Source organism: Phoenix dactylifera, chromosome 14, assembly GCF_009389715.1.
Source record: "Phoenix dactylifera cultivar Barhee BC4 chromosome 14, palm_55x_up_171113_PBpolish2nd_filt_p, whole genome shotgun sequence".
In the NCBI taxonomy this organism is placed as follows: domain Eukaryota; kingdom Viridiplantae; phylum Streptophyta; class Magnoliopsida; order Arecales; family Arecaceae; genus Phoenix; species Phoenix dactylifera.
Window position 1 is genome coordinate 17,236,994 of NC_052405.1, and position 19,573 is coordinate 17,256,566.

Below are 19,573 nucleotides of genomic sequence, written 5' to 3' on the forward strand. Positions count from 1 at the left end.
CTAACGAGAGTCGAGAGAGTAGTCCTATCTCCACCTCGAGCGGCTCAAAGCCAAAGGGTAGCGCAGCCCCCCCGGTTTCCTCCGACATTTCATCCCTTCCACTCCCTCCATATAAATAATAAAAAAATAACTATAAACTCCTCAACCTTCGCGAACAAACCCCGCCATTTTTTTCTCCTCAATCGATCAGAGAACGAAAGTAATAAAAGAGAGAGAGAGGGAGCGAGCGACTGAAAAAAAGGAAAGAGAGAATGGACTCCGCCGCTATCGCGAGGAGACTTCTCCGCCCGATTCCTAACATTAACCCTAACCCTAACCATAATTCCTCCTCTCCGTTCCTCTCCACGAGGTGCCGGCCATGGCGGAGGCCGATCTCCCTCTCCGTTCGCTGCCTCCAGACCCCCAACCCCAACCCCACCCCTCCCCCCAACCCCGGCTCCCTCCTCGCCTGCTCCGCCATCGCCGCCCGGGAGGCCTCCGCCGCCCAGGACCTCCCCCGCCTCCGCCTTCGCCGCCTCGTCGACGAATTCCGCTCCCTCCCCGAGCCCATCGACCGCGTCAAGCGCCTCCTCGCCCGCGCCTCCGCTCTCCCGCGCTTCCCCGAGGCCGACCGGGTGCCCTCCAACCGCGTCATGGGATGCACCGCCCAGGTCTGGGTCACGGCTTCCTTGGACGACCTCGGCCGCATGCGGTTCGCTGCCGATTCCGACTCGGAGATCACCAAGGGATTCTGCTTCTGCGTCATTTCGGTGCTCGACGGGGCGCTGCCGGAGGAGGTGCTGGACGTGAAGCCGGAGGATTTCGGGGACTTGAACGTGGTCGGGCTGCCAGGGAGGGCCAACTCGAGGGTGAACACCTGGCACAACGTGCTCATCAGTATGCAGAAGAGGACCAAGGCGTTGATCGCCGAGGGGGAGGGGAGGACGCCGGCCGAGCCGTTCCCGTCGTTGGTTATTGGGGTGGACGGGATTCAGGCGAAGGGGAGCTACGCTGAAGCTCAGGTGAGCTATCATAGGTTCTCTTAAAAGTTAAAAGGTTTCTTCCTTTAGTTCTTTGGAAAGGAAGTCAGATCGGGGTTTTGTGTATGTTTTGTTGTCTGCAATTCAATATAAATCATCTATGTTTCCTCTCATCTATTTTGTGTTACAAGTTGATTCCTGTGTGGATGTTTAGTGCAATGTTAAAGGCCTAAGTTTGAACCATCTGAGATTGCTTCTGCAAATATGTGATCACGTTTATTTATGTATGTGGAAGACACCAGTAGATGATCTTTTTCAAGGAAAAGTGGGTTTCTAAAGAGAAGCTGCGAGAATAGATCGAGTTAATATTCAAATATTAAACATTAATTTCCCTCCAGTACAGGTTACCGTCAGTATTTGCTGTTCTATGCTGATTGAATTTATTTAAAAGTTAGTTGGCTGGATAGTTTAGTTTGCTTGGTTAAAAATAATTAGGTTTTTGCATATTATCTTTCTTTTTTTTTTCCCCCTATAAATGTGACTTTACAGAATCAATAAACTGTGCATGCTAAATTAGACAAAAGAAGAAAGAAAATGGACTTGTATAGTAGATTGTTGGAAATAAATATCCAGAAGAGTTTTGGGAGCCGTTTGGTTCACAAGAAGAGGAGGAAGTGTGGTCAATAAAAAAATAAAAAATGTCTTATGTTTAGTTGGAGGTTTCAAAGAACAAAGATAGGAAAGTAGCTTTTCTATAGGAATAAGTTTTCACATTTTATGGAAAAGAAAACCCATGTGGGATATGGAATAGTTACTTTTTTCCAGGCTGAAAATTGTGGTATTTATTTTTTTTACCAAATATATCTTTAAGCCATCATGATCTTCTTAGTAGCTATTTTTAATAGTTAATCCTAAACTATTAAAAATATAAAAATACCACAGTATAATAAATATTAAAAATTACCACAATATAAAAAAGTTGTTAGAACTCTCAAAACTCAACTCAATAAAATTTTTTAATTCCTATTTTTAAATATTTTAGATTTAAAACATTTAAAATAGCTATTAAAAATTATTCATATGATGTTTTACAGGTATTTTACATAACTTTATTGAGGATATAATAGGTATTTTATATAATTTTTTCAAAAAAGTAGATGCTTAAACAAACATAAGTCACTTTAAAAAGTATGTTTCCTATGTCATTTTTTCATAGTCAATCAAACATGCAAAAATCACTTTCTCAGGTATCACATATCCAGGTATTTGCTTTTCAGAAAAAAAATTCAGTGAGGTAAAATATTTTTCACGAACCAAACGAGTCCTTGGTAGACACCACTTTAGAAGGAATTGCAGTTATTATTGTCACAATTTTTCAACTACGTACCTGGATCATGTTCTAATTTATTACTGTTTAAACCATTTCTCAATTCAGCATATGGGATTTCAGAGCAAGTAAATATCCTTTTACTCCTGCCTAAAAATATGTAACACATAAATGCTGTATTGGATGCTTTTAGTCTGATAGTGCCTGAGTAGTTTGAATAATATAGTAACAAAGGTGGGATGACTGTCTTTATTGTTTGTACCAAGGGAGACAGTTGTTATTCTATATCATTTTTTCTTTAAATATGATTACTTCTTAACGGCCTTCTATTATTACTACCTATTCTCAATTTTGTTGAAACTAGTGCATTTAAAGAAGTTTGGCTTTATACATCAGGTCTTGGATGGCCGCTAGTTTTCCCTAACTGATGCTGGAGTTTTTTTGCAGTTTGTCTTATCTATTTTCTTATTTTATATGTGCTTCTTCATTTTCTCGGATTTGTCGCAGAGCTACTAATTTTCTGTCAATACTCTGTTGGGGTATTGGGCCGTAGTTTCAGTCAGATAATGTTAGCTTCTTTTGTGGCTGTTAGCCATCTCGTATGTCCTTTCTACTGGCTCTTCATCTATGAGAAAAGCCAAAATTTCCTTTTTTTGTGTGTGTGTGTGTTGAGAGAGGGCGGGGTGGCGGCGGTGGGGTTGGCGGAGGGAGGGTTTCAAGGAAGAATCAGGAAGGACCCAAAATTTCATTAGAGCATCTGTATAAATTTGAGGGCCACGTGGTTGCTGATGATTGTGAATGATTATCCCTTTATGTTTTCTGTTTTTGTTATTTCTGATCCTTTATTGTATGTAAAATTCTTTAAGTCTCGGACAAAAAAATTCAGAGTTTAGGTACTTGTTGTATGGTTGTTAACTTGTTAATATGCGACAGTGTGTTGATTTTGTACCCATCAGCAGTAACATGTATTCTCAATTTGATTCAAATAGATGGTTCAATTTGTTAGGATTAGCCATTTTTCAGTATGAGTATCCAGATGTGTTTCTTGTTATGTAATGGTTCTGCTTGGATGAGCCATTTTCCATTTAAGATGTTGAAACCATGGTGTTTCTCAATTTAACTCTATTAAAAAGTTGTCTTTTATAAACCATAGTTTTGCTACAGTATCTTTGATAATGTTTGCATATCTGGCTATGCTGGTTCTTATTGGCCCGTAGCTCTCCTGGTTACGAAGAACCTTGAAGTTCTATTTACAAATTTTATTTTCTCTTTGCATCTGAAGAAGCTCCTGTGTAAGGTGATTTATCTTTATGCTTAAACTTTTTTGACTGAGATATTTGGGTTTATCTCATGAGGAGGAAAGTTGGAAAAGATAGAAGTGGGCCAAGATTTCCGAAATCCCTGCTGATATTTTAGGAACTAAGATATCAAAATCTCGGTAAATATAGTAAATCAATTCTATATTGATTTAAATATTTAAGAGTAAAAAAGTAATTTATGATTTAAAAAGATTAATTAGGAAATATTGGCCAACATTTAGTACTGTGTGGTTGATATATTGGAATATCTTAGTTTGTATCAGCCGAAATGGTGACAGGATGCTGATTTATACATTACTGATGGGCGCCTTAGCGAACCAGCATCAAAGCTGCAACTAAAATCCTGGATCTGTATATGAGGTCTAAGACTAGGTAACTCTTTTCCTGGATATTCTGAGTTGATAATTTGAGAGGGCTGGTGATGGTAATATGCATAGAGGTTTTCTTTTCATTCTTGATGGTGATGTGAAGTTAATCATGTTCATCATGCACATAAGACATCAATATGATGTGAGGTTGAAGGAGATTGGTAGCACCACTTTAAGTTTCCTTATGTTTGATGTTATGGATATATCACTTAGTTTCAACTTTCAAGTATAGTATTTAAAAGGATATATGTATTCAAATGTTTTTGTTGGCTACAGTATTATAAATAAGCTGGTAAATAGTGGCTTTTTATTGATTTGCCTCATTTTTCTAGTTTATATTTCTTATATCAGAAATCATTAAATAATAAATAGTTAACAATTTTTATCCAACTTCACATATATTTTGTTTCTTTATCCACAAGCTTGTTTAAAACTAAATTAAGTAAATTTTAGCACTGGAATTGCATGATGGTTTTTTGGAGTTTGAGGTGGTGGATGCTTTTGACTCTCAAAAAGTTGGTAGGTGATAATAATTTTAGGTGTTTGAACTTTTGTTGGGCCTTAGAATTAACTAGGGAACGCTTTTTATTGGTCTTAATTATGGAATACAGGGAAACCACTTGCCATGTTGTGACTTATCAAATGCCATTTAACAGATTTCATGAAACACTTGATTCATAAGATGTCTGAAATGCAGGGACAAATGCCAGTTGAAGTCTGATAAGAAACTAATTGCTTGGAGGGTTGAGCTTCTGTCATCAGGCACAAAGATTACCTTCAAGCTCAATCCTTTGAAGTTATGGGTTTATTTTCTTTGTATCCTTTTGAGTCCTTTGCTGGACTTTAGGTTGTTCACCTTGTTTTAGACAAACAGATCATCTGATTGGGAGAGAAAGGGGAGAAGTTTAAAATTGAAACTTGGTGCACTTATTGAATATGGGTATGCTTTTTATATATTAACGTACCTGGAAATTCACACTTGTTAAGGTATGGAATGATCTGTTGAATATGTACCTATTAAGCATTTCTGTCATTTATGTATTTGGAAAATGATAGATGATAAGATTTGTCTTGGAAGGAGAGTGACAAAGTATGACTCATGGAATAAAGGTATTGGGAAATTTGATCTACTATTTAACATTTTCTTGAAGCCAGCCAGTGTTGTTTGGACAACTTTCTGGCATTTGAAGAGATTGCTGGTGTCTTAAAACTCCACTCAACATGACATGTGAATGTTAAATGCAGGTAAAATAAAACTAAAGAATATCAATTGAACTACCAGAACCATTTCCTCGGCAGTATATAGATTTTTAAGTGCTCAAAAACCCAGAGTTTCATAAATATGAAACTAGATTTTCTCAAACTGGCTCTTGATTTAAGTACATCAGTTTTAACTAACAAGCATACAAAGAAGGCGGTACCGCCCTAAACCATCTGGGACAGGGCATACTGAGCTGTATTGAGGGTAGACCAGCACAGTTCTACTCCTCAGTTCGAGAAACTGATGAGGGAGGGGGGGAGAGAGAGAGGGAAAGAGAAAGGAAGGGAAAGGGAGAGAGAGGGAGTGGGAGAGGGACGGGAGGAGAGAGAGAGAGAGGCTGAGAGAGGGAGAGAGAGAGGGCTTTTGAGCCCCCTCTCTTTCGGCCGGCCCCTCTTTTGAAACAAAATAGGGGTGCCGACCCTGTTTTTTGGATTTTTTTTTTTAAAGCGAAGTCAGCAGCTGCTATTGACTTCACTCAAAAAAAAAGGGTCGGAGCCCCTGTTATAGAGAGGCCGGAGGAGAGGGGGCTCGAAAGGGCCCAAAAATAACATCATGAATTGGGAGGATGTCATTCTATTGAGCTGAATGAAGATCATTAAGTTCTTTATCTAGATGTTGGGTTATTGCCATTTGGAAGTTTTTCTGTACATTCTAGAAAAAAAGTTATTTTTGTTCCAAACCTGATCTTTCCTACATCGAGGTTTATTTTTGAAGCACTAACAAGAAGCCTTTGATGAGGATCCTACAGTCTTATGTAAGTGGAACTATTTAACAACTTCTCCTTGTGGTTGATTTCTGTGCATGGTTATCGCAATTTGGATTTTAGGATGAAAGTTTGGAAGTGTAGAGGTAAATATAAGTAAATCATGATGAAAATTTCCAAAGGGATTTCTATCACTCATTTGCATAGGCACTTTAATTTCAGAGCGTATGTTACACAAAACGCACATGGTCACCCACAGCATGACTGTTTGAGAACTTGGAAGCTTCTGAGATGTCAATCAAACATACTTGGATTATGAATCTGGGAGTCTAGTAATATTTTGTCCATATCTTTAAATACATGCACCAAGAGATGTGCAAATTGCACAGCTCCAATTTTTTCCCATTGCATACAATGTAAGCAATCCATCGTTTTTCTTCATCAGTATCCTTACCATTTATATGTTTTTATGTAAGAATGGTTGATCATATGGGTTGATGTTCTTTCAGTCTTAGATGACCTAATTTGTGCTAAGATAAAATCTTGGTACCAGTGAAATTGTAATTTAAGGATACTTGTTACATACATTCAAGGTTGTCAATTCTTGAAGGTGGTCCTGAGAACGTCCCCCCTGAAGACCAAAGCAGAATGCCTAGACAGCCAAGCAGGTGATTAAAGCAAAAAGGTGCTGAGAATTAATTTGCTTCATGTGTTTCCGTATATAGAATCATAGAGATACGAAAAGAAGGAACGAAAAGGAAAAAGAAGGGAAGAACTGAAGGTGATAACGGACCCACCTGTTGCCTGCTTCCTGCATTTTTTTTTTTTTGTGTTTGGAGGAAAGAAGCAGCAAGAGGATTAGAGGGAAAAAAATGAGAGAAAATGACTGGAGGGGGAAACAGGGTTGGAGAGCAGAAATATAAAATAAAAAAAAGGGAAAAAAGGAAACCAGACATGATGGAGAGGGTTTAACGGGACTGCTAGAAAGAGTTAAATGTTGTATGTATTTGTTTGATTAGGAGATGTATATAGGAATGGTTGTGATTAAGGTCGGAGGAACCGGTATCGGGTACTGTACTGGTTTTCTGGCGGTACGAGTCGGTACGGACTGTGCCGGGCTTATACCGATAGAGGAGAGGGCACGGTATCGTGGGAGAGAGGAAAAGAGAGAGACAAAAGGGGGAGAGAGGGAGGGACGCTGGTGGAGGGATGGCGGAGGCCGCGGGAGGCGAGGCCGCAGCCGGTTCTTCTGTTTTGAACACTTCAAAATCGCAAAATTTTTGAAGCCGCGGCCGGACCTCTGTTTCGCTCGAAATAAGGGAACCGGCCGCGGCATCGCCTGTTGCAACCTCGCCGGCCCTCCGCCGGTGTCCTGCCCTCTCCCTCTCCCTCCCTCCCCCGCTTGCTCTCTCTTTACTTCTCCTTCTTCGGAACCGTACCGGTAAGCCACCAGTATGGCTCGGAACAGCCGAAATTGTTCGGTTCGGGACGGTTCCGCCGACCATAGTTGTGATCCTAAAATAATATCATTTTATGTGGTTAGAAGATGCGCTTTCAAGTTATAATAAAAAATGCACTCCACTTCTTCACTTCAAGTAATATTTATATACTCAAAGATATAACAAGCTAAAAATATAATGCTTTTAATAAATCAAAGAATAAAGTGTTTTCTTGAGACAGTAGCGGCCCTTGGGCAGCTAGGCACCCATCTAGGCACTTAGGAATCTGCCTTGTTTGAGATCGAAACCCTAAAATGCACATACTGGTCCGCATTGTGTGGCACTGCTCAGTACACTTTTCCATTTTCTTCTTCACTTTTCCCATACCACCCCCTTAACATGGTACATACTGTACCTTGTGGGGGTCCATGCCTTGACCCCTAAATCTTTGGTTCTATTTATTTACTGGCATTGAAGGCTCAGTTATGATACAAGAGTATTACATGAAAACTGTGTTTTTGGCTTCTTGTAATTTTATTTGCTTAGAATAGCAACATATCAGTAATATGTTTGTCTTTTATTTATATTCTCGAGTTCTCGCAGTAAATTGACTAGCATGATAATTTGGGTTGCATATTTCATCCCTTACACTAAATTTTATTTGAATATGACACCATTTTGATTTTTTGATACAGAGATATCATTTGTTTGCAACCCTATGACCTTTTGTCACCAGATTTTATCTTGTTTGTTTATATTCTGGGTGTCTTTTTACTGCTATAGGTTGCAACTGCTATCAACCTTTCTTAAAATTTTGCATTACGGAAAGCAAAATTGTTTAAAGAAAAACCTAAAATTTTGATATTTTATGGAAGGTTTAGCGCACCAAAATCATCTTTTCAGACTGATTTATTGAATGAGTGGAACCTAACTATTCTTCAACCTCATCTTAAAATTTCTTTGCTAACCTTCAGAAACACTTTTTTGGAAATGGAGCTTGAGAGAATGAGTGTGACTTTGCTCCATCACAATCAAAGAGACCATATCCATTAATGATGATTACTACTCTATTATTCTGAAACCTTATTACCTGTTGTACATATTCGTAGATTGTCTTCAATGGAAATAGATGTTATTATCAACCAAGATGTATTGTTGACTTGTATCATATGTTATGTGATTTGTCTTTTATTAGGCATCATGTTAAATGATAATTTGAACAATTGTTGCCTTTTGATATATTGTGTTAGATTTCCCTCTTTCACTTTCAACTCTGTCTCTTGTCTGTATACTGTTGACATGAGTTTTGGTTTGTTTGTCACAATAACTGTTACTGCTGTTTACTAGTCACAAAGTTCTTGCTGGCACTTCCATAATCTTTATGTCTTAGCATAACATAAATCCATATACCTAGTGTTAAGTGTAAGACAAAAAGATGAACAAAAGCTCTGATAGACATTAACTTCCTGTTAAAAGGAGATTCTGTTTTACTACAATCTAGTTCCAACACAAACAAAAGCTTCGCTTGTGATTGCAGGCAATGTTTCTATCTCCTAATGAGTTGAAGATTAAGGAACTTGTTAATGTGCTGAGGGAGAAGAAAATTGGTGTTGTTGCACACTTTTATATGGATCCAGAGGTCCAAGGCATCTTAACTGCTGCTCGGAAGCAATGGCCTCACATCCACATATCTGATTCATTAGTAATGGCAGATACAGCTGTCAAGATGGCAGAAGCTGGATGCCAGTATATCACTGTACTTGGTGTGGACTTTATGTCAGAAAATGTTCGTGCAATACTTGATCAAGCTGGTTTTGAGAAGGTATTTCTATAACCAAATTATATTATTTTGATTTTAAGTGTATCAGAAAACATTGCTTGTTTTGCTTTTTGTACATATTCAGTTGTTTAACATAAATACATGAATATTGTATGCCCTCCACTTATCTTATAAAAACCACATGCATTTGCAAGGGAAAAAAAAACTTAGATGCTTTGCTCAAAATCTGTCTGGCAGTAGTTGAGTGACTGACAATTTCTTATGATTCATGATTAGATTCTATGTGTACCTTAACAGAGGTAGTCTTGTATGAAAATATCATGCTTGTAGATATGCTAGTATACATGCTAACACCTGACCATTGAAAAGTGGGTGAATGATGTCTATTATTTTACTTGCATAACTGTAAAATGGAGTTGGTATCAAGGGTTTGAGAAGAGGATGGTTGAATATGGAGCACTTCTTTTATTTGATGCTACAAAGCAAAAGACTTGGTGTTATGGACATTCACCCCAGGCATTTAACTCCGAAATGTTCCCACACTTAATATTTGATTTATGCATTCTATGAGGAGATATGACGAAATAATCCTCCCTATTTTTGCTTTATAGCAAAATAGATATGGTGATTTTCCAGTTGCAGCAGCTGATATAAAAATCGACCTTTGTTTCTTGGTTTTTATTTTTCAAAAATACATCTTTAACTTTGCTTTTAAGTGGATAATTATGCAGTTCTAGTTTAGATTTATTCAGAAGATTAGAAGACAAGATCAAAAGAAGATAATAACTTGAGTGGAAGGAGAATTCTATTCTTTAGTAGAAACTTACGATTCATAAAAAAGTGATAAGAGTAAGAAACATGGCCTAGGCAATTTGGAGCTAACCAACTACCCATGTCGAGTCTGATGTAAATTAGGGAGAAGATGAGAAGGAGACTTGGATTAGGAATAAGATGGAGGCATGCGATTAATATAGCTCAAGTCCACAAAGCCTAACACAACACCTAAGCTCAATTATAGAATCAAGAAGAATGGAATAAGTCTGTGCAATGACACTACATGCTGGTTGATATAAGTTATATTCATGCCAAATTTGGAATGTGGATAATGTCGAAAACAATGAGTGGTGCTAGAAAGTGGAACTGTACTGCCATTCTGAGAGACTAAAATAAATTGTATATTAAATCTGAAAGTTAGGAGATAAAGTTAATCTGGTACAATTCACATGATTAAATACATCCAAATCAAGAAGCCAAGCAGATCTGATACACCAAAGAAGATAAACATGCTTGAGGTGGAAATAGAGCTAGAAACAAAGCCACTGGTGTTAGTTATGGCAACAAATAATCCATTTCATGCAGTGAAAGTGCTAAAAATTATTCATTTAAAGGGACTCTGTGGCTGAAGAGGAACCTTGAATGCCCCTGGTGCAGCAAAACAAGCAACGATTGGAGTTTGGATGATTTCCTTCTGGAAGAACCGTCAGTGATAGAAAGTTTCTAAATTAGCAAAGCTTTGGTGCAACCTCATCCTAATGAACTTGGCATTCTCATCTTGATATTTCCAGCAGTATGGTAGTGGCAAAAGGAGCTGTTAATGGGTCTCATTGATTATGATGATGGCTGATGTTGTTGACATTGATACTTGGGGCTGGCACAGCCATGATGAAACTTTGCATACATGTCCAGCCAAGTCTATAAGAAGGGGAACAAAGTGTGGGTGTTCCAATTTTTGAACAGTTGGTGCAACAAAGAGGTTCCAAATAAGAATGTAACTCCAAATAAGATTAGAAGTAGAAACAAGAGAAAACATCCAAATAGGCTAAGTAGTTTTATAACTGCAGAAAGTCATTTGATAGGGGATCATTGATGGGGCAAAATGCCAAAAAGTAGAATTCAGAAAGCCCATAAACCAAAGAATAACAGTTTAGCTTTAATAATCCTCCAATAACAGTAAAACTAAAATACTTCACCATAGAGGTTATAGAAGACTAGCCAGCGCCAATAAATTAGAATAAGAGAGAAAAAATGAAAAATGGGTGTAAAATGGGTTGTAAGAGGTCAAACACCATGAAAATTTTGCCAGAGTTATTACATGGCAAATTAATTTAGTAATCCCAGAAAAAAAATTCCAAGAGAGATTTTGTCCATACTGTTGGATTTTGTTAGAAATTGTTTTGTGAATTAATTGAATCTCATGAATCACAGCACAACAAGTTTCAGAATTACAAGGCAAAACTAGTGAAACATTTGAAGCAGAATGGAAAGGGAAGAAGTCTAACTGTTAAATCTGATTGGATTTGGATCCAACTGGTAGGTTATGGGTGGTCAGCTGAGTGGATGAATTGGTCAAACTCACTTAGCTGATAGTTTTGATCTTTTTACTATTTTGAAAAGAGATAGGTCAAAACAGCCCTAAGAATTGCAACCTCATAGTAAAATATATGGAAAGATATGATTGAAATATTTAAATCAGGCATTTGGTGGTATATATGAAGAATGGCCAATGGATGGGATTTTAATTCTCTATCAGGCATCTAATAGGAGACATATAATGCTTTGGAAATACTGTACTGAAGTCTGATGGTTTTGGAAGATTGTCCACAGTTCTGATGGCCAGGTAGCTTTCAACTTTTAAGGTGGAAGTTCGCTGAGCTATGATAGAAGACCCTGGTTGATGCTGCTATTTTCTCTTTTGGGATATAGAGATGCCAGATGGATAAGCGAATATTTGACGATGCTTTTTCAAGCTCTCATATGTAAGTTTGGGCTCCACTACCATGTTAGTCGGAGAACATGCTCAACAAGATCCAATAATATATGCAGGGATGTCAAACTTGGTGCCTAGGCACCTGGGTGGTCTGCCTAAGTGCCTAGAGAGGCTGAACTGCTAGGGCAATGGCTGCTTAGGAAAGTTCATACAGTATTACTTAACCCCTTACTTTGTAATTGCCCTCCCTTTTTTTATTAATTTTGACTTTTTTGTGACTTAAAGTATAGGGAGTGAAAAAAACCATAACTTATAACTTTCATAATTCAGAATCCCTCAATGCAGCTGATCTATCCTGCTCCTTTCTTTCAATGCACACTAGGGTAAAGCTGCCCTTCACTTTCTGCCACCTGCTTACCCAGCAGTTTGCTGGTTGCCATCCAACTACCCAAGGTAAGTTTTTCCATTTTTCAATTTTCCATTTTCTCCAATATCCTCTGCTTTCCTTCTTCACCTTCCCTTTTCTTCTTCATTCTTCTTCTCCTCTTCTTCTCCACTTCTTCTCTTTCTCTTTTGATTGTTCTTTCTTTTCTATTCCTTCTTATTTTCTTTCTTCCTTCCTTCATTTCTTTCGTCCAGATCTCTTCTTCCACTTCCTGTCTTCATCTTTTTCTCATATTCTTTCCCCGGTTTTTGCCTTTTTCTTCTTTTCCTCACTTTTTCACTTGGTTTTTTATCTGTTTTCCCCTGTCCCCCCCTTGTATTTATCTAGTTGGTCTCATATGTGATGAAATGATGCCTTGGTTTTGATTAATCTTCCTCTTATAGGTTATTGGTTTATTAGGCTATTTGTACTTATGACTTAAGGTTTATTAGGCTATGTATACTCATGATTTTAAAAAAAAATGGATTAGTTGTTTTATGTTCTAACCTTTTATGATTTTTTGTCTTTTTTTGAAAGGACTATCTGAGACAGAAGGAAATCCGCCTAATCACCTAAATGGTGCATAGGCGGTAGGGGCCCCTAGCGACTAGGGACTGCCTGTCTTGACGACCAAGAATATATGCGACATATGCTTTCCTGCCTTAGCAACCTTGGTCATCATGGTTGCAAACATCCTGGCATGTCAAATTCAATTTTTAAGAACAACAAATACCATTCAGTAGCTGTATATATTAAGCACCATACTCTGATTGTAATCTAGGAGGACAACATACTTTGACAAAAGCTCCCTTTAGATTGTTTAAATTATCTTCTGTTTTGTCTTTATCATTCAGTTATCTTCAAACAAAATTGACACTTGATAGAAAAACACCAAGTAGGATACTAAGCATGACAGACTTCATGCAGGTTGGTGTATACAGGATGTCAAATGAACAGATTGGTTGCTCTTTAGCAGATGCTGCAGCAAGTCCAACATATATGGATTTTCTTGAGGCAGCCTCAAAGTCACCCCCTTCCTTGCATGTGATCTACATAAATACTTCCTTAGAGACAAAAGCACAAGGACATGAACTGGTGCCAACTATCACTTGTACATCTTCTAATGTTGTGCCGACCATATTGCAGGTTGGTAAGCTTTAGATCACATTTCAAGACTTCATGACTGTATTGCTTATTTGTTTTTGCTAAAAGGCCCATAATTTGTTGAATATCCTACTTTGTTTATTGCACTTCTGAAGTAGGCTAACAATTACTTGCTTTTTCCTTGATTATGTGATATATGTATTTACTATTGTTCTTTAATTCATCTATAAGATCCCTGATAAAATCCTTCTCAGGCATTTGTTCAAATACCAGATCTAGATGTCTGGTATGGTCCTGATTCCTACATGGGTGCGAATATCGCAGAGTTATTTCGCCAAATGGCTAGCATGTCAGATGAAGAAATTGCAGAGATACATCCAGAACATAATAGGAACTCCATAAAGTCACTATTACCCCGTCTGCATTATTATCAGGTAAATCAAATCCCGTTTTGCGTGGCAATCTGCGGTCAAGTGACTTTCAATCGATATATCACTTTAGCATTTTCAGTAATAACTGCATTTCTTCCCTTATTGATTCCTAGAGTTGATCTAATATTTTTCAATTATACATTTGCTCCTTCGGAGTTCCAGTTTGTTACTTTCAAACAACCAATCTGCTTGAATAACGTATGTTCTGCTGCATATTCAAGATATGTTACTTCCTACCTGTCTATTGTAACTACATCACTTATTTATTCATAGTGAACAGTTGAAGGGGGTTTTGACGTTGCCCTTCTTCTAAATGTGCTTTCGTGGAAGCAATTCTTGAATAATTTTCACAACATACTTATTAACATTTCTAATGTTTGATTATACATGCAAATCAAATTCTTCCAAGTTATTTCGAAATGCTTATGGAAATGAACATAAATCATTTCCAATTGAAAATTTAGGACCTAGTTCACCTAATTCTTAGTTGCTTTGACATGGAAGTTCTTTGTACCAGACTTTGTTGCAATAGTATGAATCTGGGTCTTTAAAGGCTTGATATTTTAAAAATTTACTATTCCCATCAAATATTTACATTTCATATACTCTTTGATAGCTCTAGACTATATATATACACCAAAGTAATATTTGTACCACTGAAAAATTATTGGGTGTAACGGAGAGGTGTTTTAGGGTATTATGTGTTCAAAACATACCCTGGTGACTTGAAAGGGCAAAAAAGCAACAGAGCTACAACAAGGCCTGCAATATTGTATGGCTCAAATTTTGGAAAATAAAAACTTAATGAGGGTTCAGGAAAACAAGATGTGGTAGGACTAAGAAGCTTGAGATGGATGTGGTAAAATTAGGAATCCTAGAATGAGAAGTTAGGATGAGAGGAGCTATAAAAAATGCAGAATTTAAACACAAAGTGATGGAGAGTTGATTGAGATGCTATAGGCATGTATAACGAAGAACTACGGGAGCTCCAGTAAGGAGTACTTCAGTCTTTGTGGAAGTTTGTAGGAAGAGGAGAAAGACCTAAACTGACATGGTTGGAAGTTGTGCGAAGGAATATGTAAGAGCTTAAATTACATGAAGACAGCCCTAAATAGGAATGCTTGGCAAATGAGGATTCATAAAACTCATGTGATTCATAAAACTCATGTGAATAGTTGGGAAAAAGCTTGATCATTATGGTTATGAGAACACAAGGTCGGCTGGTTAGTGAAATGAGTTCCTATATGAGAAAATGTGCAGGTGCAGCTTGATCATTATGGTTATGAGAACACAAGGTGTGAAATCGTCTGGTTAGTGAAATGAGTTCCTATATGAGAAAATGTGCAGGTGCTTGAACTGTTCGTTCCCGAAGCTGATGTGATGATGCATGTTAGAACTCTAGTATACTATCGAAGTGGTAATAGAACTGGAAATTACAGAGAACAAACACAAAATGCAATTCGAAGTATTGTAATTGACAAACCGGAAACTTTCCGTTGGCAGAGGACTGAAAATCTCAAGGAACCTTATATTACAATTCCAAACACCTTGCCTATGTATTAAGAATTTTGATTTTGAATCCTTTTCAACAATAACAATCACACAAACGAAATCACACTTTTCTTCGTGCATGCCTTCTGGCATCTCCTTTTGTTATGTGCATCACTTAACCATTGATAGAGTGATAACCTCCATTTTTCATTACTATTTATTAAGGTCTTCCAACATGCATGTTTCTCATCCTAACTTCCCAATTTGTCCAAGGATTTTGGAAAATTGATATTTTTGTAATGTTATTTTAATATTTTAATACCTATATTATTAGCCAATCTCAACGAAGAATAAAAAATCAATTTTCACACCATTATAGTGGGAAAATGCATTATTGGAAGAGTCCAAATGTCTAATAATCTTTAAAGTTGCACCTAAGAAAACTTCGTAAATATCGACGTGTCTGATATCTGTTTTGGATATGTATTTGACACAGATTCCAGGAGTCGGATGAAAGCGTCCAGGTAGAAGACTTTATCCAAGGATATTCTTTTCCTATTTAAGAGATTTCTGAACATAATGTTACAATGACAAGTTACATTTAATGATTTGATAAGATGGATTTCTGATGATTTCTATTTCATGCTATGAATACCTGAATACTGTTGGTGACAAAAACAGATGGACAAAAGTTGAGGTAGAATTGTTGGAGGTTTTTTGTAGGGGAAGATGTTCTATATAGTTAGGTGTTCTCCACTGACGATGAGTTGAACTGCTTTGATTAATTGGGTATTAAAACTTTTGGTGGAGACTTCTATGGGGATATTTCCTACACCATCCTAATATGACTGATGATATTTTAGTTAACAAAAAATTGTTGATGTGAAATCTGTGGAAAATTCTATCTCAAATTTATTATACAGTGAATCTGATTTTCTTTTCTCGTTACTTTAGTACGATTTGTGTAAAATCGCTTATAAATTTATTTCACAGGATGGTAACTGTATTGTACATGACATGTTTGGGCATGACGTTGTGGAGAGGATAAAAGAACTCTACTGTGATGCATTCCTAACGGCCCACTTTGAAGTTCCCGGAGAAATGTTCTCTTTGGCAATGGAAGCAAAGAGGAGAGGAATGGGAGTTGTGGGTTCTACCCAGAATATATTAGATTTCATTAAAATTCGGGTGCAGGAAGCTTTGGACAGGAACCGGGATGATCACCTTCAGTTTGTGTTAGGAACAGAGTCAGGCATGGTGACTTCCATTGTGGCTGCAGTTCGTGGATTACTAGGTTCCAGTGAGTCCTCTTCTGGAAGAGCAAAAGTTAAAGTTGAGATTGTGTTCCCAGTCTCATCAGATTCAGTGTCAAAAACCTCAGTGAATGGATCCCATGGGCTGGATTCTATTACAGCAAATGATCTTGCTAAACTGGTTGTTGTTCCTGGTGTGGCAACTGGTGAAGGATGCTCCATTCATGGTGGTTGTGCTTCTTGTCCATATATGAAGGTGAGCATCTCTTTACTTGTGATAACCTGCATCAACTCTCAGTTTCTTTACTTATCCAATGATACATGATAGAAACTTATATATGGAAATACTGAGGCATGTAGCAGCAGCATGCAAATTTTTTTTGGTTCAAGACTTTTTTTTATCCCCTGTATTTAAGCTAGTCTAACTTTGTCACATCATGACGACCAGGATATGCTAGTTCCTTAATAAAAGCTGTGACTTACAAAATAGAATTACAGGGGGACCCTCCTATGGTGCGGCTAGCTTATACCCAACATACAATTTAATAGCCTTCTCAAGGAAGAATATCTAAAAGACGTCTAGCTACTTATGTGGATGACTAGCATACAAAGTTCGACCATGTCCGAGAAATCATCACCATCAGCTAAGGCCACTGAAATCAGTATTTTAGCCTGGACGCTCGTCAGCTTCTTTTTTTTTTTTTTGCTTTAAAAAAAGGGTGAAGGGGGGGACGCTTGTCAGCTTTTAACCCATAGATTTTCTTCTATTTTTTCAGTATTATCATTGGATCTTTACCTCTTTATTTTTCTTTTCTTTTTTTTTCCTCCCTTGCTCTGTACTAGACTAGTCACTCTTTCTCATATTCGGCCTATGATTGTAATTTAGGGTGATTGTAATTTAGGGTTATGTTAGGGGTGTCAAATTGTGGTATGTATGAATGATTATTTTATACAAATGTGAGATGCACCTGAAAGGGTTTATGTGCTGGAGATATCTGTTTGGTCGCTAGTTTGGAGTCTCCAGTCAGATACTGCTGAGCCATGCTGTCGTATCTCCAAAAATATTGGGATCATGTGAGGTGCACTTGAAATGTGGATGTAGTGGAGATGCTTGTTCACTAGATTGGAGTCCCCATTGGGATGGGATAGCTGCTGTATCCAGAAAATCTTGAGATCATGTGACTAGACTAATCCTTTCTTCTTCTACCACCTCCTCAACTGAATCCAAGACTTACAGTACTGATCTCACCCAGGTATGGGACATCATATGGAATGAATAACTGAGCATAAGACACCTAGTACTATTGATTAGTCACCAGCATGATACTTCCTACGTTATTATGAGATATATGATGTAATGGCTTGAGTGTGTGAAACATGTTCTAAAGGTGAAGAATATTACAAACAGCTAAGTAACACTTGGATGCATCATCCGTATCATCACGAATAATCATTTCATGTGATTTAGTTTCTTAGCACTGTCATCATGTAATCCAAAATGTCTTCTGAATGTTTTGAGGGTTTTCTTCTAGATAATATCATGACCATTTTTTTTCTATGATTATATTTTGTCTTTAATAAATATTGCTTCAAGACATTGCTGGTGTAATTATTCTTTAATCCAGGAATGGAGATACCATCCATTTTATAAGCATTGTGTGGTTAGGACCTTTTAAAAACATATAGTTACTTATCTTTGGTTTGCAGATGAACTCCCTTAGGTCGTTATTGAGAATTTGCCACCAACTTCCTGACAAAGACGGTACTCTATGGGCCTATGAAGCAAGCAGATTCAATGCAACAACACCCCTTGGAAAATCAGTTGCAGAGGTCGGGTGTGAGCCAATTCTGCACATGAGGCACTTCCAGGTTAGCTTCGGAGTTTTTGGACTCCGTTCCCCCTCAATAGTGTAGCTGCATTACATGGTCTATACTCTGTACTTGCAGTTTAGCTGGCAGCATCAAGAACTTTGATGTGCAAGACAAGATCATAGTCCTTGTGTGAAGGAGTTTCTCTTGCTTGCTCTTTATCCTTAAATCTTCTAAATCTTTAGATCAGAAACATGTTTCCATATATTTTTGGGCTTGTTCAAAAAATTATGAAATTTATCTCTTTTGAGAGAAAATTATGAAACTTAATATAAATATGTTCTGGTTGAAGTTGACATCCTGTTCCCTCCCTTGGGATCTCATTTATAACTAATGAATAGATCATAGCGCATTGTTAAACTTTTATCTGATGCAATCAACTGAAGCATTCTACTTGTGATTTCCCTAATATTTTTCTTCTTTCTTCTTATTTTTGGAAAGTCCAGGCAACAAAAAGATTGCCAGAAAAACTTGTCCATCAGGTTCTCAAACAATCAAGTGACGGAGCAGCAGTATCATGACAGTTGATCTGTGATGTGATGCTAATTTATGATCTGAGTTTGACTGCAATGCCTTTGTTCCACCCAAGTCACAATAAGGATAGCCATCCTTCAGCAATGCTACTCGAAAACACAAGACTTGGTGTTGTATGAAGCAAGCCAACCTGTGTTGCTTGGCTTTGCCAGTCAGTTTTAAATTTTGAGCAATGCCACAGGAAATGCTTAATCTGTTGTACAAGAACTGTTCTCCACCTGTTTTGTTTGGGTTCTCCTAATTTTGGTTCTCAATTTTGTTTGGCCTTTCAGTAGTTAAATGTAACATTATTTATAGTTCTGCACTGGAGGAATTATATCACAAGTTGTGAAATGTTTTCAGTAGTCAGCAGGCTTTTACTACTATATGTGAGGGTGGTTCACATCGGTTGCATCCCAGAACCGTAAAGGAAATGCCCTAGCGGGAACAGAAAAATGCTTCGTCCAATTATAACTGATTTTTTCCTGAACTGCCCAAACCTTTCCATGCTCGCTCAAGATTGCAGATGAGCTTTCATCCTTAGAAATTTCTTTCGGTAAACCAAGCAGCATGAGCAAAGGTATTTTATTGATAATGATCAGCTGATCAGTGTTTGTCCAGACGA

General features: G+C 37.6%; 1 protein-coding gene across 1 annotated transcript; it reads left to right on the forward strand.

Moving 5' to 3' along the window:
- Positions 1–19,313, forward strand: LOC103709953 (quinolinate synthase, chloroplastic). Its single transcript, XM_008795506.4, has 7 exons — positions 1–1,001; positions 8,914–9,198; positions 13,215–13,433; positions 13,646–13,825; positions 16,307–16,822; positions 18,274–18,435; positions 18,882–19,313. Exons 1-7 carry the CDS (start codon positions 252–254, stop codon positions 18,954–18,956), a joined length of 2,187 nt encoding a protein of 728 aa, XP_008793728.2. The 5' UTR covers positions 1–251; the 3' UTR covers positions 18,957–19,313.
- The last annotated feature ends 260 nt before the right edge of the window (positions 19,314–19,573 follow it).

Coding starts and splice junctions, on each gene's coding strand:
- LOC103709953 (XM_008795506.4), top strand. CDS start 252: ATGGACTCCGCCGCTATCGCGAGGAGACTTCTCCGCCCGATTCCTAAC. Junction 16,823..18,273: donor CTTCTTGTCCATATATGAAG/GTGAGCATCTCT, acceptor TTTGGTTTGCAG/ATGAACTCCCTTAGGTCGTT. Junction 18,436..18,881: donor TGCACATGAGGCACTTCCAG/GTTAGCTTCGGA, acceptor TGGAAAGTCCAG/GCAACAAAAAGATTGCCAGA.